Source organism: Sinocyclocheilus rhinocerous, unplaced genomic scaffold (genome assembly GCF_001515625.1).
Source record: "Sinocyclocheilus rhinocerous isolate Xijiao unplaced genomic scaffold, SAMN03320098_v1.1 scaffold12, whole genome shotgun sequence".
NCBI classification, from domain to species: Eukaryota; Metazoa; Chordata; class Actinopteri; order Cypriniformes; family Cyprinidae; genus Sinocyclocheilus; species Sinocyclocheilus rhinocerous.
The window spans coordinates 856,230-880,048 of NW_015626394.1; the positions used below are offsets into that span (position 1 = coordinate 856,230).

Genomic DNA, 23,819 nt, shown 5'->3' on the forward strand with positions numbered 1-23,819 from the left:
CTCATCACATCAGTCTATTGTCATTTTAAATGATGAGAAGCTGTTCCATGTGTGAGTGTGCAGTTCTGTTTTAAAAGAAGAACAAACTGGTTCTAACCAGGGTAGAGATAAATGGATGGCCCAAAGCAGAACAACAAGAGGACAAGCACATCAGAGTCTCTAGTCTGAGAAACAGATCCCTCAGCTGGCAGCGTCATTGAAAAGTATGGCAAACACTAGTTTCATCAAAAATGGGATAAACACCTACGCTGCATTAAAACTTAATCTCAAATACTGTAATTATTTAAACATAAATTGCTTTAATGCACACTAATGTTCAAACGTTTAGGTTCAGTGACATTTTAAAATGTTTTTTAAAGACATCTCTTCTTCTCCCCAAGGCTGCATTTATTTGATCAAAAATAGAGTTAAAACAATAAAAATAGTGAAATAGTATTACAATTTAAAATAACTATTTTATTTGAACATATTTTAAAATGTAATGTATTCCTGTGATGGCAAAGCTGAATTTTCAGCAGCCATTACTCCAGTCTTGAGTGTCACATGATCATTTAGAAATCATTTTAATATGCTGATTTGCTGCTCAAGAAACATTTCTTATTATAATCTCATTAAATGATGATGTTGATAACAGTTTAATATTAATATTTCCATTTTTTCAGGATTCTCTGATGAATATAAAATTTAAAAAAAACAGCATTTATTTGAAATATAAATCTTTTGAAACATAAATGTCTTTACTGTCGCTTTTGATCAATTAAATGTACAGTATCTGTGCTGAATAAAAGTATTAATTCCCTAAATCTTACTGACCCCACACTTTTAAACAGTAGTGTTGTTGACCAATTTAATGCAACATTGGTGAATAAATAATCAAATGCTTTCAAAAACATAAAAAGTTCATAATGATTCCAAACTTTTCAATGTAATTTAGTCCTGAACACAAATCCTGAAAAGTCTTGATATAAGTGGTAATCATGTCATAAGTGAAAAAACTGTCAATGGCACTTCACAGTCAAGGTAGTAATGTGGCCAAAATGTCAATCATTGTCAATTATTCCTTACATAACAACGTTACATAATAAATACTATTTACAACTTTCAGATACAAGACAAATGTATTTCAAACTGCTCTGTGACCCACTGAAATGAAGCAATAAAGCATGAAGACTCTAGGGGAAGTCGTGGCCTAATGGTTAGAGTCGGACTCGTAACCCAAAGGTTGCGGGTTCGAGTCTCGTACCGGCAGGGATTGTAGGTGGGGGGAGTGAATGTACAGCGCTCTCTCCCACCTTCAATACCACGACTGAGGTGCCCTTGAGCATGGCACCGAACCCCCAACTGCTCCCCGGGCGCCGCAGCAAAAAATGGCTGCCCACTGCTCCGGGTGTGTGTTCACGGTATGTGTGTGTTCACTGCTGTGTGTGTGCACTTTGGATGGGATAAATGCAGAGCACTAATTCCGAGTATGGGTCACCATACTTGGCCACATGTCACTTCCCTTTCTTTACTAGGGATGTTCATTTTAACCTTTTAACCGACCGTAAGAATTTTGACCGATTAATACAATCAGTTAAACAGTTTAAAAAGTAATTTAATTATTAATTTTTTCAGTAATTTATCAAAATATTTACAAAAAAATTTGCTGCATGGTTAAAATACACTATGCGTATAAAAAATGTGTTTTTTTAGGGGGGAAAAACATAAGTCGCATTTTATGGTTTCATTCAGAAATAGGCCTAATGCCGCTCTAAATGTTTACAAACATTATAATAAACACTGTAAACATAGCTAGGCTATTTTAGTTCCCCTCACTCCACAACAAATCCTTTTAATTAACAGTATTTAGAAAAGAACAAGAATTAAAAATATAAGAAGTTATAGCAATATAAAGGCTAACACTTAACAACACAGATTTTACTACCTATTTTTTACTACATAGGTTTTTTGCATATGTTTGACTGACTGTATTTTATTATGATAATAAACAGGCTGCATTGTCAATGTAACAATGCTTAACTGTGTGTGCGCATGCGGCGCCGAATGTAAGGAAGTACTGGTATCCATGTGGTAACTATGGTATAAGTGAAAGGAAATGACAATGGCACTGTTAAATTACATGAACATGGTAGGCGATGGTCCACTGTCAATTATTCCCTGCATTACGATTCCAGCTAGAATAGATTCTGATGAATTGATGTTGCACAACATAGCCTTGTGTTCATTAGCGAGAGATGTGAATCATAAGAGGCATGGGAAGCCACGAATGGCAATGGGACACGTGAGTGCGATAAAATCTTGCAAGATGGAGTGATGGCCCATGAGTCTATGAGCTCTTGTATATGGACTTGGATTATCGGGAGCTGAGAGATTGTTGTGCGCTGCGGTTTGTCTTTGTTCAACGGACAAATCTAGAATGTAATATAGTTTTGGTTGTTTATCAAGGTTTATCATTTGTTTGTTTTTTACCCTTTTCAGCACACCAGTAGTCCTGGTTAGTGTCTACGCACCCAATTGGGATGACGTTAATTTTGTGAAAAAAATATTTTCCTTGTTACCAGATTTAAACACTTACCATCTTATATTTGGTGGGGATTTGAATTGTGTGATGGATACAGCTATGGATCGTTCCAACCCTAAAACTGTACCACTTTTAAAAATGTCTCAAATTATTGCTGGATATATGACTCAAATTGGAAGTGTGGATCCATGGAGGTTTTTATTTCCTGATAAAAAAAGAATTCTCTTGCTTTTCACATGTCCATCAGACGTACTCAAGGATAGATTATTTCTTTACTGATAAAAGGCTTATCCCAGCAATAAAAAACATAGAATACTCTGCTATTGTCGAATCAGATCACGCCCCCGTAATTCTTGATATTTGTTTTACTTATAACTACCCAACATGGTCAGTATGGAGGCTAAACACAACTTTACTTTCAGATGCAAACTTTTGCCAATTCATATCTTGTGCGATTGACAATTTTCTACTAACTAATAAAACAGACTCTATATCACCATCATTATTATGGTAGACATTTAAGGTTGTAATAAGGGGAGAAATAATATCATACTCCGCCTTACCTAATAAAGAAAGGAAAAAAACACAGGAGAAACTCATCGAATCTATACAGAAAACTGACCGTCAGTATGCTAAGGCCCCAACGGCAGAACTATATAGAGAAAAACTTAGTCTTAAGACAAAATATGATTTACTATCAACAGAAAAAACAGAATGTGACTTGGTTTTTGCCCGTGCCAAGTTTTACGAACATGGTGAAAAGGCAGGCCGTCTTCTTGCTCAACAGTTAAAAAGTAAATCAGCATCTCGGCTTATTCCAAAGATAAGGAAAACATCGCAAGAAATTACAGTAGATCCCCAGGAAATTAATTCTGTTTTTCATAAATATTATTCAGATCTGTACAGTTCAGAATTTCCACACGATGACTCTTTCATGTCAAAATTTTTGGCTAATGCTAACCTGCCCACAGTTAAAATAGACCAAAAGAATAATCTTGATAAACCTATACAACTTCAAGAGATAGAGGATTCAATCACAGCCATGCAAAGTGGTAAAGCCCCGGGACCAGACGGGTTTCCCGTCGAGTTTTATAAAAAATTTTCCTCACAACTATCCCCATTGCTTCTTAATATGTTCAATCACTCTCTTGATCAATCAAAACTGCCATCAAGTCTTACACAGGCCCATATCACAGTTCTTCTGAAGCCAGATAAAGATGCCCTTGATTGTAGTTCTTACAGACCTATTTCCTTACTAAATGTAGACGTTAAAATTTTATCTAAAGTACTGGCCTCTAGAATAGAGTATATAATACCAGATATTATTTCACAAGACCAGACAGGCTTCATAAAGGGGCGCCACTCCTTCATTAATATTAGGAAACTTCTTAATGTTGTGCATTCTCCTGCGTCAGAGGGTAATCCTGAAGTGATTATTTCTCTAGACGCAGAGAAAGCGTTTGATAGAGTCGAATGGATCTATTTATTTGCTGTATTAGAGAAATTTGGATTTGGCTCAAAATTAATTTCCTGGATTCACCTGCTTTATCATCAACCTAAGGCAGCCGTAGTCACAAATAAGATAGTATCACAATATTTTTCCTTGTCTAGAGGCACACGGCAAGGATGCCCCCTTAGCCCTTTGCTATTTATTTTGGCTATAGAGCCATTATCATCAGTACTCAGATCATCACAGTCTATCAGTGGTATTAAAAGAAGGGGTGTAGAGTATAAAGTATCTCTATATGCTGACGATCTGTTATTATATATAACTGACCCACTATCATGCATCTCTGAAGTTGTGAAAATATTAAAAGAGTATGGGTACTTTTCAGGTTATAAATTACACTTCTCTAAAAGTATATGCTTCCCTGTAAATCATATGGCAGATCAGATTACAGATACAGACTTGCCCTTTTGTATATCAAAATCAAGATTTAAATACTTAGGAATAAATATTACCCGTTCGTACACTGATCTGTTTAAAGCAAATTATAACCCCATACTTAAAAAACTTGAATCAGATTTCCGACGGTGGAGTGTTGTGTTATATATTTGTCTTTAACTGGTAAAATCAATTGTGTTAAAATGAATGTGTTACCCAGATTATTGTATTTGTTTCAGAGTCTTCCAATTTTCTTGCCAAAGTCCTTTTTTCAGTCAACCAATAGGTTGCTGTCTTCCTTTATATGGGGGGGCAAAAAGACAAGAATACGCAGGGAGTTTCTTGAAAAACCTAAAAAGGACGGAGGACTGGCTCTCCCAAATTTGCTAAATTATTATTGGGCAGCAAATTTACAAAAAGTTATTTATTGGTTTCAGTCCCCACATATAGAATGGTGTGAAGCGGAGGCTAAATCTTGCAAATCAACATCGCTGTCGATGCTGATTACAATGAAGTCACCATTCTCACCATTGCAGTTTTCCTCAAGTCCAGTTGTAATTTCGACCCTCAAAATATATAATCAGTTTAGACAAGCATTTCAACTCACAGAATTTTCCTTGGAAACCGCCATATGTAATAATCATCTTTTCCCAGCTGCCAAGCTAGATGCTACTTTCAAGCAATGGCAGGACTTGGGCATAGTTAAATGAAGTGACTTTTTCATTGATAATATTTTTGCTAATTACAATGACCTGATTCAAAAATGTAATCTTCAAAAATCTGATTTTTTTCGTTATCTCCAGGTCCTGCGGAGACAGCCTCTTATGATTCACCCGTCTACTATAACTCCACCATAACGGTGAACGAGGACGAGTCTTTGATGAGGGCTTGCAGCTATTATATCTGCCTCCAGAATCGCATCAATTAGAATGTGCAGCTATTGCCCCTGCAGCTCAATTTTAATGCAGCCATTTTTTCTAAAGCATGGACTTGACCCAAAGGGCTGAGCTCTGCGGCAGAGAGCTGGTGGCGTATAATAACTCATGTTAACGCATTTGCTGCACGATTCATGGCACAGGGAGGGTGCTGGACCCCGTAACTCACAGGGGCCCATTAACAAGAGATCACTCGCCAAACAACCACTAATAGGACCAGGCTGCCGTGAAGACTTAGTAAGGCATCTGTTTCTTCTCTCTGCAACCTGTCCCAAATGAACAGCCAAAGTGAGAAAAAAGCAAAAAAACGTAAAAGTGCCAAAGCAAAGTGCATTCTTTAATCAGCTTTATGAATCCCCATTTGGCTTGTAGCTCACAACTCATTTGATTAACACACACAACACAGGTCTTCATTGATGTTTTAACCCTCTTTGTCTCTCCCCATTTTAACGGCAATGCTGGTACCAACCCAAAATCCAATGCAGCAATGTGACAATTGATTAAATGCAGAGTTTGCCTAATTAAAAGGTTTTCAAAATGCAGAACCTGTCTGGATGTGCTGATTGGGGCCCTTCTGCAAATATTTAGTCATCAGGGACAGTCAAATCTCTTGCTTTTTGCAGACAACAGTTTGCTCTTTCTCTCTTCTCTATGCCAGTGTCTTAATCAGTCTGTGCGACGTGACCATTTCATTAGCATTTTCACCCACTGTTCATAACAAAAGCTGATTTTAATAAATTAGCAGGAAGAGAATAAATTAGCTTTGGGATCTGGGAGAATCCAAAACAGCCTGAAAAAAAAAAGTGGCTTAACAGAGACAAAATAAATGTCTTTCCAGCAGGAGCGTAGAAACGACCTGAAAAGTATGACAAGTTTGACACTGGTTTATATGCCTAGTTGCCACGGATACACTCATATGAGACCATTTAAAAACTAAAAAAAAAAAACCTTAGAAAGTTTCTAGTGCCATCAGCATTCTAGCATTTTTGTCATGAAACTTTAATAATTAGGGCTAAAACATTGTTGTGACAAGTATAAATAAATAAATAAATAAATAAATAAATATATATATAAATCATTTTTGTCAAAAAAATAAAATAAAAAATTATTCTGTAGTTCATATCTTCTCTCCTCAGGACGTTTTTCTTTATGTCAGTGGCTTGGCATACAAACTGTGCCTGGCATGGGTTATATCAATAATATGCATTATTTTATGTGACGTTTGGAAGTTGGTAGCCACTGTAGGATGACCACCCACCCTTCAGCCCATTCCTATAGCGATCCAGTGCTAGTCTCAAAAAAGTAATAACTTCACCAGCTGTCTACAATTTTTTTCCCTGTGCGCCACTGTCAAACAAAATAAAACAAAAAAAATATAATCATTATCTCCCAAAAAAAGTGTGGGAGACTTATTTATAACAGTAGGGTGACAGCTCAGGCAAGGGCAAAACTACAGATTTTAGCATAATTGCACTGGATTGGTTGTTGTGTCTTCCAGACACGGATTAGACACTTATCTTAATGTTTTCAATGAGTGTCCTTCGGCCTAGTTTTTGTGGTGTGTTTTCACCATTGGCACTAGTCGGTCTGCGACTTTTTGTCCGATTGAGCATGTGGAAGTCCATCGTGAGAGAGATCACTCTGATTGGCTGTTTAGCTTAGTGAACCAGTGCACTAAGCAAATGACAAAGTCAAGAGGGCACACAGAGAAGGCTCTTCTCATTTTTTTATCTGCATCTCATCTGTAATGATTTTCACGGAATCCATCTGTGGTGAAGGAGATTGGAGAGTTATGGAGAGTTAATTCTTCTCACGTATGCAGAGAATGTATGTGCTAGTTGGTTGTTGGCTGTAGACTTTTCCGTTTGTTCAAGCGCAACTTTTTTGCCCCGATTCAGGTAACGTGAGGCAACACCACAGTCGGCTCTCGTTGCCGTTAGGTCTTTGATGTCGTTTGGTGTGTCTGGGCCCATAAGGTGTGTTCATGCAGGAATTCTGCTTGTGTTGTAAAACGGCTGGATAGAGTGCAAAACAGAACACAGTGACCTTGAGATGCTTATTTTTAAGTTTAAAACTTATTAACACCCATTGAACCCACTGAGACACAACACAATGGCCAAAGATACCAGCATGGATGTAGGTCAACAATTAAAATATACTTGGAGTTCAACGATACTTTTGTTGTTTCCTTTTGTTGAAGGTAATCAATTTATTACAAAAGTGATGCTTTGATGGCTGTAACTGCGGTGCTTTAAAGAGAGAGATTTAGCATGCTGACAGTCCCAACAGATACAACATGCTGTCAGCATGCTAAATTGCTCCCAAAGAAGTTAACACGATCTCTAAATTCAGTCCCTTAAAAGCACCACTGCTAGAAAACCCTCACTATTCAACCTCACTAAGTTAGTAAAACTCAGCCCTGGTTTCTTTGAGAAGGAAGGAATGCTGATGTGTGACTAGTGTTTAAGCGTCTGCTGGTTTTCATGTTACTGTACATACATACATGTAAAGTAAATGCTAACAAATGTTAATGTATGACAACCCCACCACCATCATTTCTCATGCATGGGACTATTACTCACCTCGCCATGGCCACACCAAACACACAGCCTCCAACTATGGACCAGAACCCGATCCAGCCAGCATCCACCTGTGAGAGAAAGGTGCAATCAGCTGGGGTTTTTCGCTGCTTGTAATGCTGGACATCACTTGTGGAGCAGCTAGATGGATAGTGAGCCAGGGGCGTCTGCAGTGTCTATCAGAGAGAAGAATAAACTACCAGACCTCATGCTGTTCACGAACATGTCTTTAATGAACAGTCTGGTTCAACAGCAGACTTCATAAAACAGATGGTCTATATCAGGGATGGCTGAGGTCAACCACAGTACTGATCAGACCAGGAAGAACAAAACAAGTTACTCTATGAGGACTAAATAAAATGATATTTAGACTTAGAATCAGTTTTTTTTTTCAAACACACACACACACACAACTGTTCAAAAGTTTTGGGGTTGGTAGGTTTTTTTTAATGTTTATGAAAGAAGTCTCTTGTGCTCACAAAGGCTCCATTTATCTGATGAAAAACACAATAAAATTATATAGTAAAACAGTATTCTATTTAAATCAATTCTATTTTAATATATTTTTAAATGTCATTTATTCCTGTGTGATGGAAAAGCTGAATTCTCAGCCTTCTGCATGATCCTTCAGAAATCATTCTGATTTGGTGCTTAAGAAACATTTCTTATTATTATCAATGTTAAAAACAGCTGTGCTGCTTTATATTTTTACGGAAACTGATAAATTTTTTTGATAGATAGAATTATTTTCTTCTTCAACGGATCAGCATTTATTCTAAATATAAATCTTTTGTAACATTATAAACTATTTTATACTGTCACTTTTGACCAATTTAATGAATACTTGCTGAATAATTTCTTTTTAAAATAAAAGTCTTACAGACAGACAGACAGACAGATAGATAGATAGATAGATAGATAGATAGTAGGGATGCACCGAATGTTCGGCAACCGAAATTATTCGGCCGAAAATAGCGAAAAGACCAAATAAATTGTACCGAACAATGACATGACGCGATCAAAATAGCAACCAGCGCAGAGTGAGAGGCGCGCACTCTTTATTATGCAGCACACACGTCAGCAGTGTGGAAGCATTTAAACTGTCGGAAAAATTGGTAGAAAAACCGTATTCGGTATTCGGCCAAGAATTTTCATTTCGGTGCATCCCTAATAGATAGATAGATAGATAGATCTGCTCTATAACATACTGCATAAGCAGAAAACTTTACAGCATCAGTCTTTGATTTAGCTGATTTGATATCTAGCGATGCTAACTGGGCATCAGCCTCGATTCCCTGGGGATGGGGATGGAGAGAAGAATGCTGGCTAAGCATCTCTCACCCACTGCACAGGACTGTCACTGCACAGGAAAGCACCTTCAGCAAAACACTGATCCCACATCAGAACATTTCCTTAAGGTCCTTCCAACCTGCGGCTATCAGGATGTACACCTGTACCCCTGAGCTGAATCTCATTATGTCTTTGGGGGGGATGTAATGTCACTATTCAGAGAACACTGGGCTCATGAATATTGCTTTGCTCATTGTTAGCTAGGCCAGAGTGTCACAGTGCCCAATTAATATTCATGAATCTTGCTAATTAATATACAAATTCCATAGTAGAGCTCACCACTAAGATGAGATGAAATATTACTTTAACATCAAGACACAATCAAAAATCATTTAAAATTCATTCCATCCCTTTAAAAATCTCAATAACGCACTGATTGAGTATTTCTTTACATAAATGGAAGTTCAGTCTCGTAAAGTGTGATTTGTGTGACACGTGACATTTATTTGACAGCTTCATCCTACTGGAATACACAAATTCAAATGTAATGTTTATTTTACTATGTGTGGAGATTCAGCACTGCGCATTTTCAGATTTCACCACCTACTTAATACTGTCAATGTATTATACTCTTTGGACAAGCACATTTTTAATAAGCGGCAGTAAGGCGCCGCTGCGCTGAGAATTTATATGGTCTGAGGATGCATGTGCTGATGAAATGTTCTACCGCAGGGGTAAAAGACATCTTTATCTATTTGAAATAAGCATCAAGTGCTAAAACTACAGTAAATTATAGCATATAATCAGAATGTAATATATCATGTGCTTTTAATGCGAGCCAACAAAGGTAGACTACATAATTTAATATCAGCTGATGTTGATGGCTAAAAGCTGATGGCTAAAAGTATGGGGGAGTGGGGGGGGTGGCAGAGAGGTTTGGCCCTCTGGATCCGGCACCCCTGGATGTATTAATTGCTATTTCCATTCTGTGATTTATGTCTACTGCTGTAACGCTGTTATTTCCCCCAGGAAATGAAGGAGATATCATTACCTATGCTATTTCTTTTGGCAAAAAGTGTAACTCATGTGTGTCCAAACCATTATTCCAAATTCAAATTTTTCTGTCATGCAGCATAGTGCACTGGAATTGTTAGGATTTGGGACAAGGAGAAGGATGATACGGTGGATACCCCTATTAAAATGATGTTACAAGTCTATGCAGTTTAGGAAATGCTTTGGTCATCACTTGAGTTCCAGTAGGCTAATAATAACACTGAATCAATAAAAAAAACTACTAAATTATAAACAGATTCAACAGAAAACTTAGGGGTGACAAGGCCCAACTAGGCACAGTGCTAAATCCGGCCCAAACAAACAAAAACATCATACATTATATGGTGTCAGTATAAAACAATATCAAACAAATCACATTCGTCTGGGAATGCTAACACTTTTTCCAGGTATTCTAGACCTCCTTGCTTGATGCTCTTAGCTCACTAACATGTTTACACTGGAAACCTCACGGGCAAAAAACATGGCATCACTCACTGAAATGGGTTTTAAAGAAAACCACACTGCTACAACTATTGTTTTAATCAGGGCGAAAGAGTTCCACACACACACACACACAGGTTTGTTTTTGTGAAAAGTGGGGGACATCCCATAGGCGTAATGGTTTTTCTACTGTACAGACCGTATATTCTATTGCCCTACACCAACCCTACCCCTAAACCTACCCCTCACTGGAAACTTTGTGCTATTTCAGATTTTCAATACACTCCATTCTGTGTGATTTATATGCGTTTTGAAAAGTGGGGACATGGGGTAATGTCCTGAAAAGTCACCTTCTCCTTGTAATACCTATGTCATACCCTTGTCATTATACAAATTTATGTCCTCATTTGTCACAAAAACGCGCGCACACACACCACAAAACCAAGCCCTAGTTTTGAGCAGTTTGAGGCAACTCTCATAAAACAGTCACTTGTAATGTTTCTCAAAGCCAGCAAAGCACCTTCAGTTTGATAACGACTTTCCAAGGGCAAAAGATGTCTGTCTAATCAGTGCGCAGCCATTGTACGCAGGCTTAATGGCCATTCACCAGAAGCAATTAGACAAGGCTGATTAATGTAGCGGAGGACCATACACTTAAATGATTCTAATTATTGTTGTACAACTCTACATGCTTACTGCCTCAGGGTTCTACCGTTCCATTTGCAAATTACTGTGTGCGAATGTGGAAACGTATTTGTTGTTGACTTCTGATACTGATCAAAACGCAGTAACTTAAATATCAGCTTCAGAATATAAACTTCCTAATGCTTCTAACATCATTTGCAAAATACATTTCATACGACAACTGGATGCTTTTCATTGCTTTCCATCAAAATCAACAGAGAAATAATTCAGAGTAAAGTAAATTGCTAACACTTTACAAAAAGTCCCACTGGTCAATGGATTAGGTATCAACAAAAAACAATGAACATTAGTTAGAATGAATGTTAGTTCACAATAAGGTCGTATATACTGTAAATAGTTTACATATAGTGTTACAAGCAAAGCTAATGTTTCTGAATTCTGCAGTAATCTTAAATTAGTTTTTTCAATGTCAGGTTTCAAAAGTGGTCCAGGCTGAATTAAATGTTTAAGTTTAATACTTAGAGTCTGAGGTTTGGAACAAATCCCTAACCAGAATGTTTGAGGAATATCAATAAGCTGCTGTTTTGTGAGCACTTTTTACAATGGGCTCCTATAAATCTATACATAATTTCAGTTTGTCTGATAACACTTATTTCTCTTCAACCAAATTTAAATGACTAGGAAAAAAGACCTTCTCAACAATAGTGAAATATTAAAATAGGAGAAGGAAATGCTTGCGGCGTACACTTTCAATTGTTAAAAAAAGAACTGAGACTTGAATGAGAAGACGGAAAATTCAAATTAGCCTCACAATGGCTTTGGGAGCAGATACATATTGTGGAAAAAGGAACAAGGCCTTCTATTTTCGACTTGCATGGTTTTCTTTCCAATAACAGTTCAAAGACCACCTAGTTTACCTGGAAAATAAACTGCAAGACATGAAAACATCATCTTTGTCTCCGCAAGCCAGTAATTCAGCTGGGCCCAGAATGTTACATGATTGCTTTGGCCCATAACTCTCACATTTCAGATGCAAATGTGAGGAGGCTGGGGAGAATCAGAAACTCTGAGGTGGAGAGCTCATCTCATTAAACTGTGGATGGCCCATCAAAGATGGAGTACTTTTGTGAGTATGCAAATAAAAGCGTCTTGAGCATGTATGTTTGATTAGATTCTGATGAGCTCTGTCTGGAGAGGGAATGGATGGAGAGGGCTATCTTCATATGGACAGCTCTGGATTTTCAAAACTATAATTAGATGTTTTTAACAGCTTGTTTTGAAGTTCAAAGTCCACCCGTTCAGGCCTGCCAGTTTTTTAATGAGAAAGTATAGAAAGGCAAACCGTTTTTCGGTCAGAGTTTCCAGTCAATACTTCAATGTGTGTTTGTACTCCCAGGGTTAATTATCAGTCAATAACCATTTAATCCAGGGAAATTACATTTCATTTGAATCATAATTAAACTCATAGAAGGTGCAAATGATTTGTACATCTGATAAATGCAGCTTACTTAAGACACAGCATACTGAAACACACGGGAACGGGTGAAAGTAATCAGGTCTTTCAATATTTGGATTAATTCATAACATCCAATTGTTTTATTAAACATTTAACCATCAAAGCATAAACTAGACATCATTCTTTTCATGAAAACCTTTTAATTACTTATAATGTATCATCTAAATGGGCCCAGCATGGAATATGGGATATGTCTTACCTGGCTGACTTTAGCAGGTGTTAAAATCATGTCCAACACACCAGCCCAGCCGGCAACAACCCCTGTGGGCACGGAGTAGGCGAGTGCTATCATCAGGAAACGCATGTTGCTGAAAAAGCAAAAGCAAAGATGAGGACTGATGAAAACTTTTAGCAATAGAACACTATGAAAGCACTTTAAGCCACTAGGCTGCATTTTGACTGTGTATGACGCCCATTTTTGAAAGAGTAACAGATCTTTCAGAGCTGTCATGAAGCTGAACATCAAAGCTTGTGCATCTCGCAAAGAGTCAAAGATTGTAGATTTTCTTTCCTATACCTTGCAGCCTGTCACCAAACATTTATCCTACCTTGCAGCCCAGTGACAGACAGATAAAAGTCTCCTGAATACAGAAAATACACAAAACTGATAGCAGAAGCAGATATCAGGGAAGCATAATGCTAGGATAAAGACATGCCCAGAAGTGGCGCTTTGTCTTACATGGATTTAGCTTCCTCAACCAAATATGATTCTTAATAGGACACTGCACATTATCAAGCAAGTGGTCAATGTAATATTACAACTTTATTAATATTACAACAAAATTACGCAAATGCACCACTGAACTTGAAATTTACATGCTAATCCACTTGCCATTTTAGTCAGAGTAAAACTGACTAAATTAATGAACACGACATGATAAAATATTGACCAAGTAAAAAAATATAATGAAAAAAATGATTAGGGGATATTTTTAATTGTTGATGTACTGCAGCAAATGCCTTTGCGAATATAAGAATATGCAATGCTAACCGACAGCTTTCTTCATGTACTATAGACCTTGATATCAAGAGTTTAACGAAGTAGGAATTGTTCTGAACATCAAATTAAATCTAACTGAGCCACTGGGAAAAGCCATGCATAATATCAGTATCTGCATGTTTTTTTTAAATAAATCATATATCTGTAGGGCACAGCTGAAATACTTTTACTCTTTAATAACATTATCTATGAGACTCTCTAACAAGCATTATTTGCCAACAAATCCTTCTTGAAGCTAAGCAACAACAAAGTTGCTATGTATATAGAACCATTAATACAAGCAGCACAGTGCATGGTTTAGTGTACTGTCAATTTTGTGGTAATGCTGGACTCCGCTTCACCCACACTACTCATAATTACCTCCAGGTATGAATCACTGGGTGTGAAGGAACTTCTACCATCTACATCCAGTCTATTAACAGGAAAGTGTGAAAGCCAAACATGCTTTCAGTGGGTTTTACAGCGGCCGTGAAGAGGGCAATAGCAAAAAAAGGTATTGATGGAGGACCCTTTCTCCAAATTGTACCCATTTCATTAACCTCACAGCTGGGGGAGATCGATATCTATGCACTTTTTTTCCCCACCAAGAGCTTATTTAGATTATGGGATATTAGAAAGCCTTTTTTCCCTTCTTTTGACAAATTTGGAGGAGCCATCAAACCAGAACAATAATCAGCTAAGTGCCATTTGTCCTTGGCAGGCCCTGTTGGGATCTAATACCCCAAGATGAGGATTTTGCAATCCATGGCCATTTTTAACACAGAGGCCATCAATACTAATACTATTCAATCATCACTGTTAGCACAGTAATCAAACACTGGATGACGGTTCCCGTAAAGGAACAATGACATAATGATGCTCTCTGCTACAAACAAATCAGGCTCAAAAACTTTGAAGTTTCACCAAGTCAGGTGAGCCAAGGACTTGGGAGTTCAGAGACTGGTGGTGAAATGCAATCATGATCACATGACCCCAGTCCGTATCCAATGTACTGTCCCTGGAGGCTAGCTGTTTTACAAAGCTCTACCAATCCACTGCTCCATTGAGATACAAATGTGAGATGGCTACTGGAACTCTGCCTATCGGTGGGACTCCAGACAGCATTACAGTCCCAATGGGGTGACTTCGTCCATTCATTTGTGTTCTTCTTTTTGCTTTCAGCTCTGCTGTGAGTGGGAAAGTTCTGGCGTTCCTCGGAGGGGGTCAAACTGCAGACTCTCTACAATAGTGGAAGCCCAACAGTCTTTTCCAGTCCACAGATTTCAGCCAATTCCTCTAGTGTTGATGTGAGAATGCATTCAAAGCAGGGCTGGCTTCCTCTGATCTGTGAATATCGCAACTACCCCAAGCGTTGCAGGTGCGACTACATCAAGAGAATTCTGACTAGCTGTAAAAATGTGCCACTGTGGTCACACTGGCCTTTGTGGACTTCACTTGGTTATTAAATGTACAGATCAAGATCTTCTATTTATTAAGTATGGTCAGCATGTGCCATCATAAGGCTTGGTAATTAATCTGCAGAGAGAAGATCTTTTCTTTGATGTGTATTAAATGGCAACCGCAGCATATGGTGAGTGGCAAAATGACAAGATCCTGTTCATTAAGATTTTCTTTTGTAAAAGCAATGATAACATTTCAGAGACCGTACTGCGATCAGGGAAACAGAATGTGGAAGTTACAAAAGGCCTAAAATAACAGATGTCCATTGTTGTGTCCATGTGCAGATGTACCCAATACAAAATATCTTGTGAATGCCAATGAAGAACACTGATCTTCTCATTATAAATTTATTTTTTAACTAGAATATGTGTTGTGCTCAAGTCTTTTCAAGGTTTGATTTCAATCCTTGCACTTGAATTTAAAGGGACAGGAGATCTTTGTTATCATCTATTCATTCCTATGCCGTTCCGAATCAGTTTGATTAATCAGATGGATAATGTGTCTTCAGTAGAACACAAAAGCAGATATTTAGCAGAATTGCTCTTTTCTATTCAACAGTTAGTGATTCAAGCACCAAAAAGGAAATGTGCCACTAAAAAACAAAATCAAAAACATTTAAAGGGGTCATATGAAGTTGCTAAAAAGAACATTACTTTGTGTATTTGGTGTAATGAAATGTGTTTATGCAGTTTAAGGTTCAAAAAACACATTATTTTCCACATACTGTACATTATTGTTTCTCCTCTATGCCCCGCCTTTCTGAAACGTGTCGATTTTTACAAAGCTCATCGGTCTGAAAAGCAAGGTGTGCTGTGATTGGCGTTTTTTTTTTTTTTCATACACATGTATTGTTTCACTGCAGAAGACATTGAATAATCAACTGGGGTCGTATGGATTACTGTTGTTTGTGTTTTGTGCTTTGTGTCAGCTTTGAGGGACCATTAACTTATATTATATGAGACTGATTATTTTCCTAAAAATATCTATTTGTGTACTACAGATAAAACGAAAACGATATACATCTGGGATTACATGAGGGTCAGTAAATGATGAGAGAATTTTCATTTTTGGGCCAAGCTAAGCCATATGGACAACTTGCATGGTTCTTTCTGGCCTTTTTGGGGCTTGACAGCTGTGATCATCCACTGTTATTGTATGGAAAATAACTGTTAGATATCTATGTTTTTTTCTTAGAATTCCATATTAGAACTTTTATGTTCAATTGAACTATTCCTACTTTGCTAACCTCCATTCCTTCTTTCTCTGTTCAAAACATTTAGAGCAGTCTGGTAAGGGAGGACTGTTGTTTTACCTCAGAAGCCTGCAGATGCTGCTCCTGTAGCTGAGACGTTGGCTAGCCGCTGCCACGCTGGGAGGGATGGGTGGCATGGAGGGGAAGTACAACAGCACAGCCACGAAAAGTGCTGCAATCATCCCAACCTCTGCAAGTTCACAAAAACACACAACATTTATCATGCAGCCTTGGTGTCAACATCAAATCTCACAAAGATTTTACGGGTTCAGACTTAATCTATCCCTGTTAATTAGAAAAAGAGCTTAACGCGTCTGGCATTTCACTGCAATTTTCAGATACTAAATTCAAATTAATGAGAGAGAGAGAGTGGTATCCAAACCAACATCATTAACGGACATTAGATGGCTCACATTAATCTAGAGTTAACCATGAGTCTAGCAGATTTATTACAATCCTGTAGAGGGAGGAAATGCACAATGAAACAACCGATCAGCTCATTAACATTAGTCCACAAAAAGCTCCTGCTTTCAAATGTGCTCATCCAGTGCTGGAATTTGTGACAGTGCTACCAAGTTGATAATTAAGCATTGCTGCAGCCAAGCACAAAAAAACCTGTTGGCACACAGTATCTCAAATCTGGATGCACTGGCACTGCCACTGCCAGCACAGTCTTCGGGTTGAGTTCCTAAATTTTGTGTCTGGGCGTTGTCCACATGATAAAATAAGTGCAGTTTCCTTGGACAGATCCCATTTTTTTTCAGCTAGTTAATTTTTACAATATCGTTTCTATAAATCTGCCTTTTCTCTCATAAAATACAGACTTATCAAGCTGGAATGGGTACAGGTGGGTGATATGACAAATCTTATATCATAAAAGAATAATTTTATATCACGATAATGGTATACATCAAGCTATACACTAATGCTCAAAGGTTTTGAAAGATTTAATTAAATATTCATACTTTTATTTAGCAAGAACACATTAATTTTGATCAATATTGACAGTAAAGACTTTTATAATGTTACAAAGGATTTCTGTTTCAAATAAATGCTGTTCTTTTTCACAAAAACACTGAGCAGCACAACTGAACTGTTCAGCAAAATAAACAATATTGATTATAAAAAGAAATATTTCTTGAGCACAAAATCAGCATATTAGATACATTTCTGAAGGCTCATGTATACACTGAAGACTTGAGTAACGGCTGCTGAAATTTTAGCTTTGATACCACAGGAATAAATTACATTTTAAAATATATTAAAATACTGGTAAGTGTTATTTTAATAAATGGTGAAATATTTTAATGTTTTTACTGTGTTTTGATCAAATAAATGCAGCCTTAGTGAGCATACAGCAAGAGATTTATTTCAAAAACATTACAAAAACAAACCTTGGAAAGAATAATTTTATATCACGATAATGGTATACATCAAGCTATACACTAATGCTCAAAGGTTTTGAAAGATTTAATTAAATATTCATACTTTTATTTAGCAAGAACACATTAATTTGATCAATATTGACAGTAAAGACTTTTATAATGTTACAAAGGATTTCTGTTTCAAATAAATGCTGTTCTTTTTCTTTTTCACAAAAACACTGAGCAGCACAACTGAACTGTTCAGCAAAATAAACAATATTGATTATAAAAAGAAATATTTCTTGAGCACAAAATCAGCATATTAGATACATTTCTGAAGGCTCATGTATACACTGAAGACTTGAGTAACGGCTGCTGAAATTTTAGCTTTGATACCACAGGAATAAATTACATTTTAAAATATATTAAAATACTGGTAAGTGTTATTTTAATAAATGGTGAAATATTTTAATGTTTTTACTGTGTTTTGATCAAATAAATGCAGCCTTAGTGAGCATACAGCAAGAGATTTATTTCAAAAACATTACAAAAACAAACCTTGGAATGGTTGTGTAGTTGATGGAAATTCAACTAAATTGTTATATGAATTGATTTTTATATTAATTAATAATTTATATGAATTAATCATGTTGTAATGCTACATTGAATGAAATACTTTACAAATGAAAGGGACTTCATCTCATTTTATTTTTTTCTCTCCTTAATTAGAACTTTATGAGCACAAAACATGAATAGTGGCATAAGTGGGAACTCCTTCAGTGCTGTTTAAAAGCTGTAAATAGTATAGCAAAATATCTACTAGGCCTAGTTGCCAGATTTTACTGTCACACAGTGTATACTGTTATACCGCCCATGCCTAAAGACTTGGCCCTTCTCTAATGGTTTTATTAGACTGGACAAATCTTTGCATCTCTTCAAGATTTCAATCTTCAAGATGCGTGCCAAAATCCGGTGCATGTGGCTACATCTTGATGCCCAGTGTTGCAGTAAGTGTCCCAATGACCTCTAAACTACTAGCAAATCAATGTCTTTTCTGTGTGCGAAAGTAACGGCAACATCTTTCAACTTAAACAGAGGCAGAGTATCAATCTATTACTGGCAAGATTTCTTTCTCTCAAAATGTTTTAATTTTCTGAATCAGTTAAGCAGAACAATGTGAGGCAATCTTTATAGCGAGGTAAACGCAAACCACGTTAAGACGTTTGATTGTGGTATTTGGACAGCCACCATGGATGTCTTTCTTGTGATTGCTTTTCTGTATGACAAATGCTTAAAATAATTTAATATTGATTCAGAATGAATGCTGTTGCTGTATTGTCAACAGACAATACTGTATACCTGCATAAAGAACAAACTGTATCCTGTCTCCTATGTGGTTTTGGTTCCAGTAAATGGTGCTTCCCACAGTGCCATTGGGTGCAGGGATAGCCAACGGACCAATCAGAAAGGCGCAGGCTGACCCCAGGTAGCTGATAAGCGATGCAACAGCCGTGGCTGTAGCTCTCTGATCAGGAGCAAACCAAGTAGTAGAGAGCAGCTGCACAGATCAAACGGTTAGCGTGGTTTCGTTTGCCGTTTGATGTTTCCCATATGCAACAGAAATGGCAGCGCTGATGAGTTGGCCAACACGGCGTTCACACCAGTGAGACTGCTCACAAAATTTTGTAGCATCGGCAGAAAACAAGGTCACAAAATGCGACCATTTGGTCGCAGACTGGAGCCCTGAAGAGGCTTTTGGTCAAGCCTTTCCTTGTTTCATCCTAGCAATTGTCACAAACTGAACAAAATGTTTTAAGGTCTATTCTTGCGTTCATGAAGATGTGAAGTTCTTTACTGTGGTTTGTCAAAGAGTGTCCGAGGGATGGTAAAAATAAAAATAAAAACTCTGAAGATGTACTAAGTGAAGGATTGATAGTATACTTTCCCTAGATTTAAAACCAGCTCACAAGTGCATTTGGTTTGGCCAGTACACATCATACACAACATTCAGACTGCCCTTTATAGGTTCTTGAACCTTACAGTCTAAAAAAAAAACAACTTTGCTTCAGTCATGAATCATGCAATGCACTCCTCAATTCCCAATCAAATACAGTGTGTAAGCTCTCTCAACTACTCCTTTCTCTTTTGTTCCAGGATGCTGACATCTGATTCTGCAGAAAGGTGTTTATGCATTCCTACAGCATATTTTTCAACTGGACATAGCTCCTGCAACACTAGTCATGCTAAAGCCTGGGTGTTTTTGCTTCTAATGAAATGGGCTAAAATGCACTGTGGGATTTTTTTCCCTTAATAAGAAAAAGCGGTCTGCATTTGCATTGATTGCAATCATTGTGATACCCCTCACGTAGCTCATAATTGGATCGTAGATGATTCTAAATCCTACATCTTAAGCTGATCATCATTATGACTTTATGTTTGTCAATTATGGTTGGAAACAATGCAATATTGACAATTCTGGTACAAAGAATGACTACAGATATTGCCTATATATCAAGGCCAAAGAATTCCAGTCTGAATTGAATCTGTTAGCTTACTTTAATTGAGCAATAAAGTGTAAGAGGCTGTACTATATTGTGATTATAATCAAATTAAGTTCAGTGATACGCACAATGCTCAGCAGAGTGCCTTCAGCCCTTTCAGCTAAGACTATATTGAAAATAAAGCACAGCCTTGAGTGAGTCATAGCATTTATCGAACAGCTACTACATAAAAATATGTACAAATTTTTTTTTTTATTAGGCAAATTCATTAAGTGCTGCCTTTCCACTATGATCCAGTCCTTGACGTGTAAACGAAGGTCAATATTTGGCCTCTATGGGTGCTCCAAAATAATAAAGCAAGCAAATGTGTGTTTCAGATTATAAATACATGCATACTTTGGACTGGCTGGAACACTGTATAGACCAATCACCATCCAGGACTAGAACATTTTCACAATATCAATTATGTGTAAAAACTTGTAAATGTGGGACTTTCTAACTGGTTGGAAAGTCTGATGGTTAACTGGTGGGTTTATCCTGAAAACAATGCTAAAATGCAACTAATCATATAATCATGCAGAGTTAGGATAGCAACATAACCAAGCTTATTAGCCTGTAGAGGAGAAATAGTTTCACACATTTTTTAATCGCCAAAGGCTATGTATCCAATCAAACACTATACATTATTTTTGTGCAAATAGATGTCACTTGGTAGAAGCTACTCAAATTATGCCAACAAAACAAAATGACTAACAAAATCATATGAAGCAAAACGTGGTTTGCTGCAAAGAACATGATAGATAAATTTACTAGGAACCAAGATTGTCAGCTTTTCTATTCAACCCATATTGAAGTAAGTATTCAGTCAAAAGACTGCCTGACTTCTGTTCAGTTTAGCTTGCAAGGAACATTGTGGCTCTATCTCACTCCTCACCACCAAGACAACAATAAAAAAAAATAAAAAAAAAGACTAAGGCATAATGGTACAATCTGCTGCGACCACAATCGCTGTTGATTTGAGAACAACCATTGGCATTTGTAACCAAACAGCATTGCAAAAAATAGATTTTATTGCTGCTACTTTTTGCCATGATTGAATCTCAGTCATTCTGACACCACATCAAGCTTCTAAATAAAGATTTAGGCTAATAAAAGTAAGAAAAATCAGAGAAATCCGTGAATAGGGCTGATTACTTTTAAACCTCGAATCTGAATCAAAGTAAGAGATGAAAAGGGAGAAATGAGTCTAATGAATGGAGAAATTTAAAGGCAGTGGAGTGGTAATTTAGCCTTAGATAATTCTGATCTGGCACGAGCAATGTCAGGGAGGATTCTCTGCTTTCTTATGAAACTGCTGGGTTAACAGGATTCTAATGCAAATTTAATAACCTCCATGAAAATGACTAAGTAACATGTTTTATAAATGGACTGCTTTATACTGACCAAAACAATAACGGTACTGCCAAAAAAATTTAAACTAAACGTCAATGCCAGAATAAAAGAGGGCCCTGGGAGAATTTAAAACACATTGCCAGTGTTAAAATCACAGCCATTGAAGACATGATTTGTGTCCTTATGTTAAGTTACAGAGGAGAAAGGTAATAGTATTCAATCAAAAGAATGCCTGAAACTTCTGTTCAGTTTGGCTTGCAAGGAACACTGTGGTTCTAACCAAGTGACTACTCACCACCAAGAAAACAATCAAAAAATCGACAAACGCACAACAGCACAATCTGCTGACCCCAATCGCTGTTGATTTAAGACTAACCATTGACATTTGTAATTAAACGGCATTGTAAAAAAAAAGTTATTGCTGCTGCTTTCTGCCACGATTGAATCTCAATCATTCTGACAAACCAAAGCTTCTAAATAAAGATTTAGGTTAATAAAAATAATTGAAAATCTGAATGAAAAAAACACATGAATAGGGGTGATTACAGAAACAGTTCACCCAAAAATGAAAATTATGTCATCATTATTAACTATTCTTACGTTGCTCTGAACACATATGCTGTTATTTTCCCCCACAGAACACAAAAAAATATATATTTTGAAGAATTTGTACACTGTTCTTTTACATTCAACCACCATTCATATAGTGATTACATCAAAGTCGGACCCCAAAAAAATAAAAAAAAATCATTAAACTAGTCCATGTATCATGCATTATATTATATATAAGTCTTCTGAAGCTGTAAGGTAACTTATTGTGTGAGGAACAAACCAAACTGACGCATTATAAACTGCTAGAAAAGAGCTGTAAGATTCTTCAAAATTCCTTTGTTACATAGAATAAAATAAATAAATAAAAATAGTAGAAAATTACAATATAATAATTTATTTAAATTATATATAAAAAAAATGTATAATAAAAATAAAAAATTCAATACAAAAATAATATAATTTTATATAAACATTATTTATTTATTATAAAAATAATACATATTTTAATAATACTTTGAAATATTAAACAACTACATCACTTTTCAGTTAACAATGTAAAAAAACTTTTCTTCTATCAAAAACGCTTCTATGAAATGCCATCTAAACAGAGCTAACTGATGTCTGATGGTGTCCAATTTAGCCTTACACTGTGAACTCTTAAACAAAATAGCATATTCAGATCAGAATGACTCTTTCTAGTGTGGCATATCAATGATTACCATCAGTCACATGCTGGATCACATGATATGCAAAACGGTCATTACCTTTTCAATGAAAAACTTTTACACATTATTAATGCAAGTGCTGACACCTAGTGGTAGCTCAATTCACAGCTGAAGTCACCAGGTCTCCTACTTCCTCTGCGACCTAAGCTTAACCAAAGGCTTTCAGTAGCTCTCCATAAACCTGTTATTTTTGCAACACATGCATCTCATGACTTAGGCAGTGTGAAACTCTATGTGAGTCATGGGGTCGGTGAATAAGTCCTAAGCGATCCACCAGTAACTAACGAACCTTGTAGCACCTGCTCATTTCTATGAAACCTTACATGTTGATTGTATAAAGTCTGCTGGTGGTGTAAATGTATTTAAACAATACATCATAAGCTGTTCTGGGCTTCTAAAATATAAAACACACAACATAGAGTTGAGCCACTTCGTATGAATCAATAGACTCGACACATTAAGTGCCCCCGTGTTAAAATCAGCCATTACATTAACAGTCACTGCAGACAATAGTTGCTTGCAATGTATCTTTGTGTTTAAATGTGCTTGTGGTGTAATATATAAATATATAAAACTATCAACATAACGTCTCAGGTTACTTATGTAACCATGGTTCCCTGAGTAGAGTCCTACAAAGCTTTTCCTGTTATATATCAAGCAAATGCACAATTTTAGATTATATAACTGAGAAGGTCAATGTGTCACTGTGTGCTCTAGGATTGTGGGAG

General features: G+C 36.7%; 1 protein-coding gene across 1 annotated transcript in view; it reads right to left on the reverse strand.

The window, feature by feature from the left end:
- Nucleotides 1-19,613, reverse strand: part of LOC107714431 (disrupted in renal carcinoma protein 2 homolog) — a 28,833-nt gene extending 9,220 nt beyond the window's left edge. Inside the window, exons 1-6 of the mRNA XM_016520267.1 lie at nt 19,599-19,613; nt 19,281-19,479; nt 16,618-16,747; nt 13,065-13,173; nt 7,924-7,991; nt 7,295-7,356 (exon numbers count right to left, since the gene is read on the reverse strand). Coding sequence (XP_016375753.1) covers nt 7,295-7,356; nt 7,924-7,991; nt 13,065-13,173; nt 16,618-16,747; nt 19,281-19,479; nt 19,599-19,613 — 583 coding nt within the window. The remainder of the gene's footprint in view (nt 1-7,294; nt 7,357-7,923; nt 7,992-13,064; nt 13,174-16,617; nt 16,748-19,280; nt 19,480-19,598) is intronic.
- Between the last annotated feature and the right edge of the window lie 4,206 nt (nt 19,614-23,819).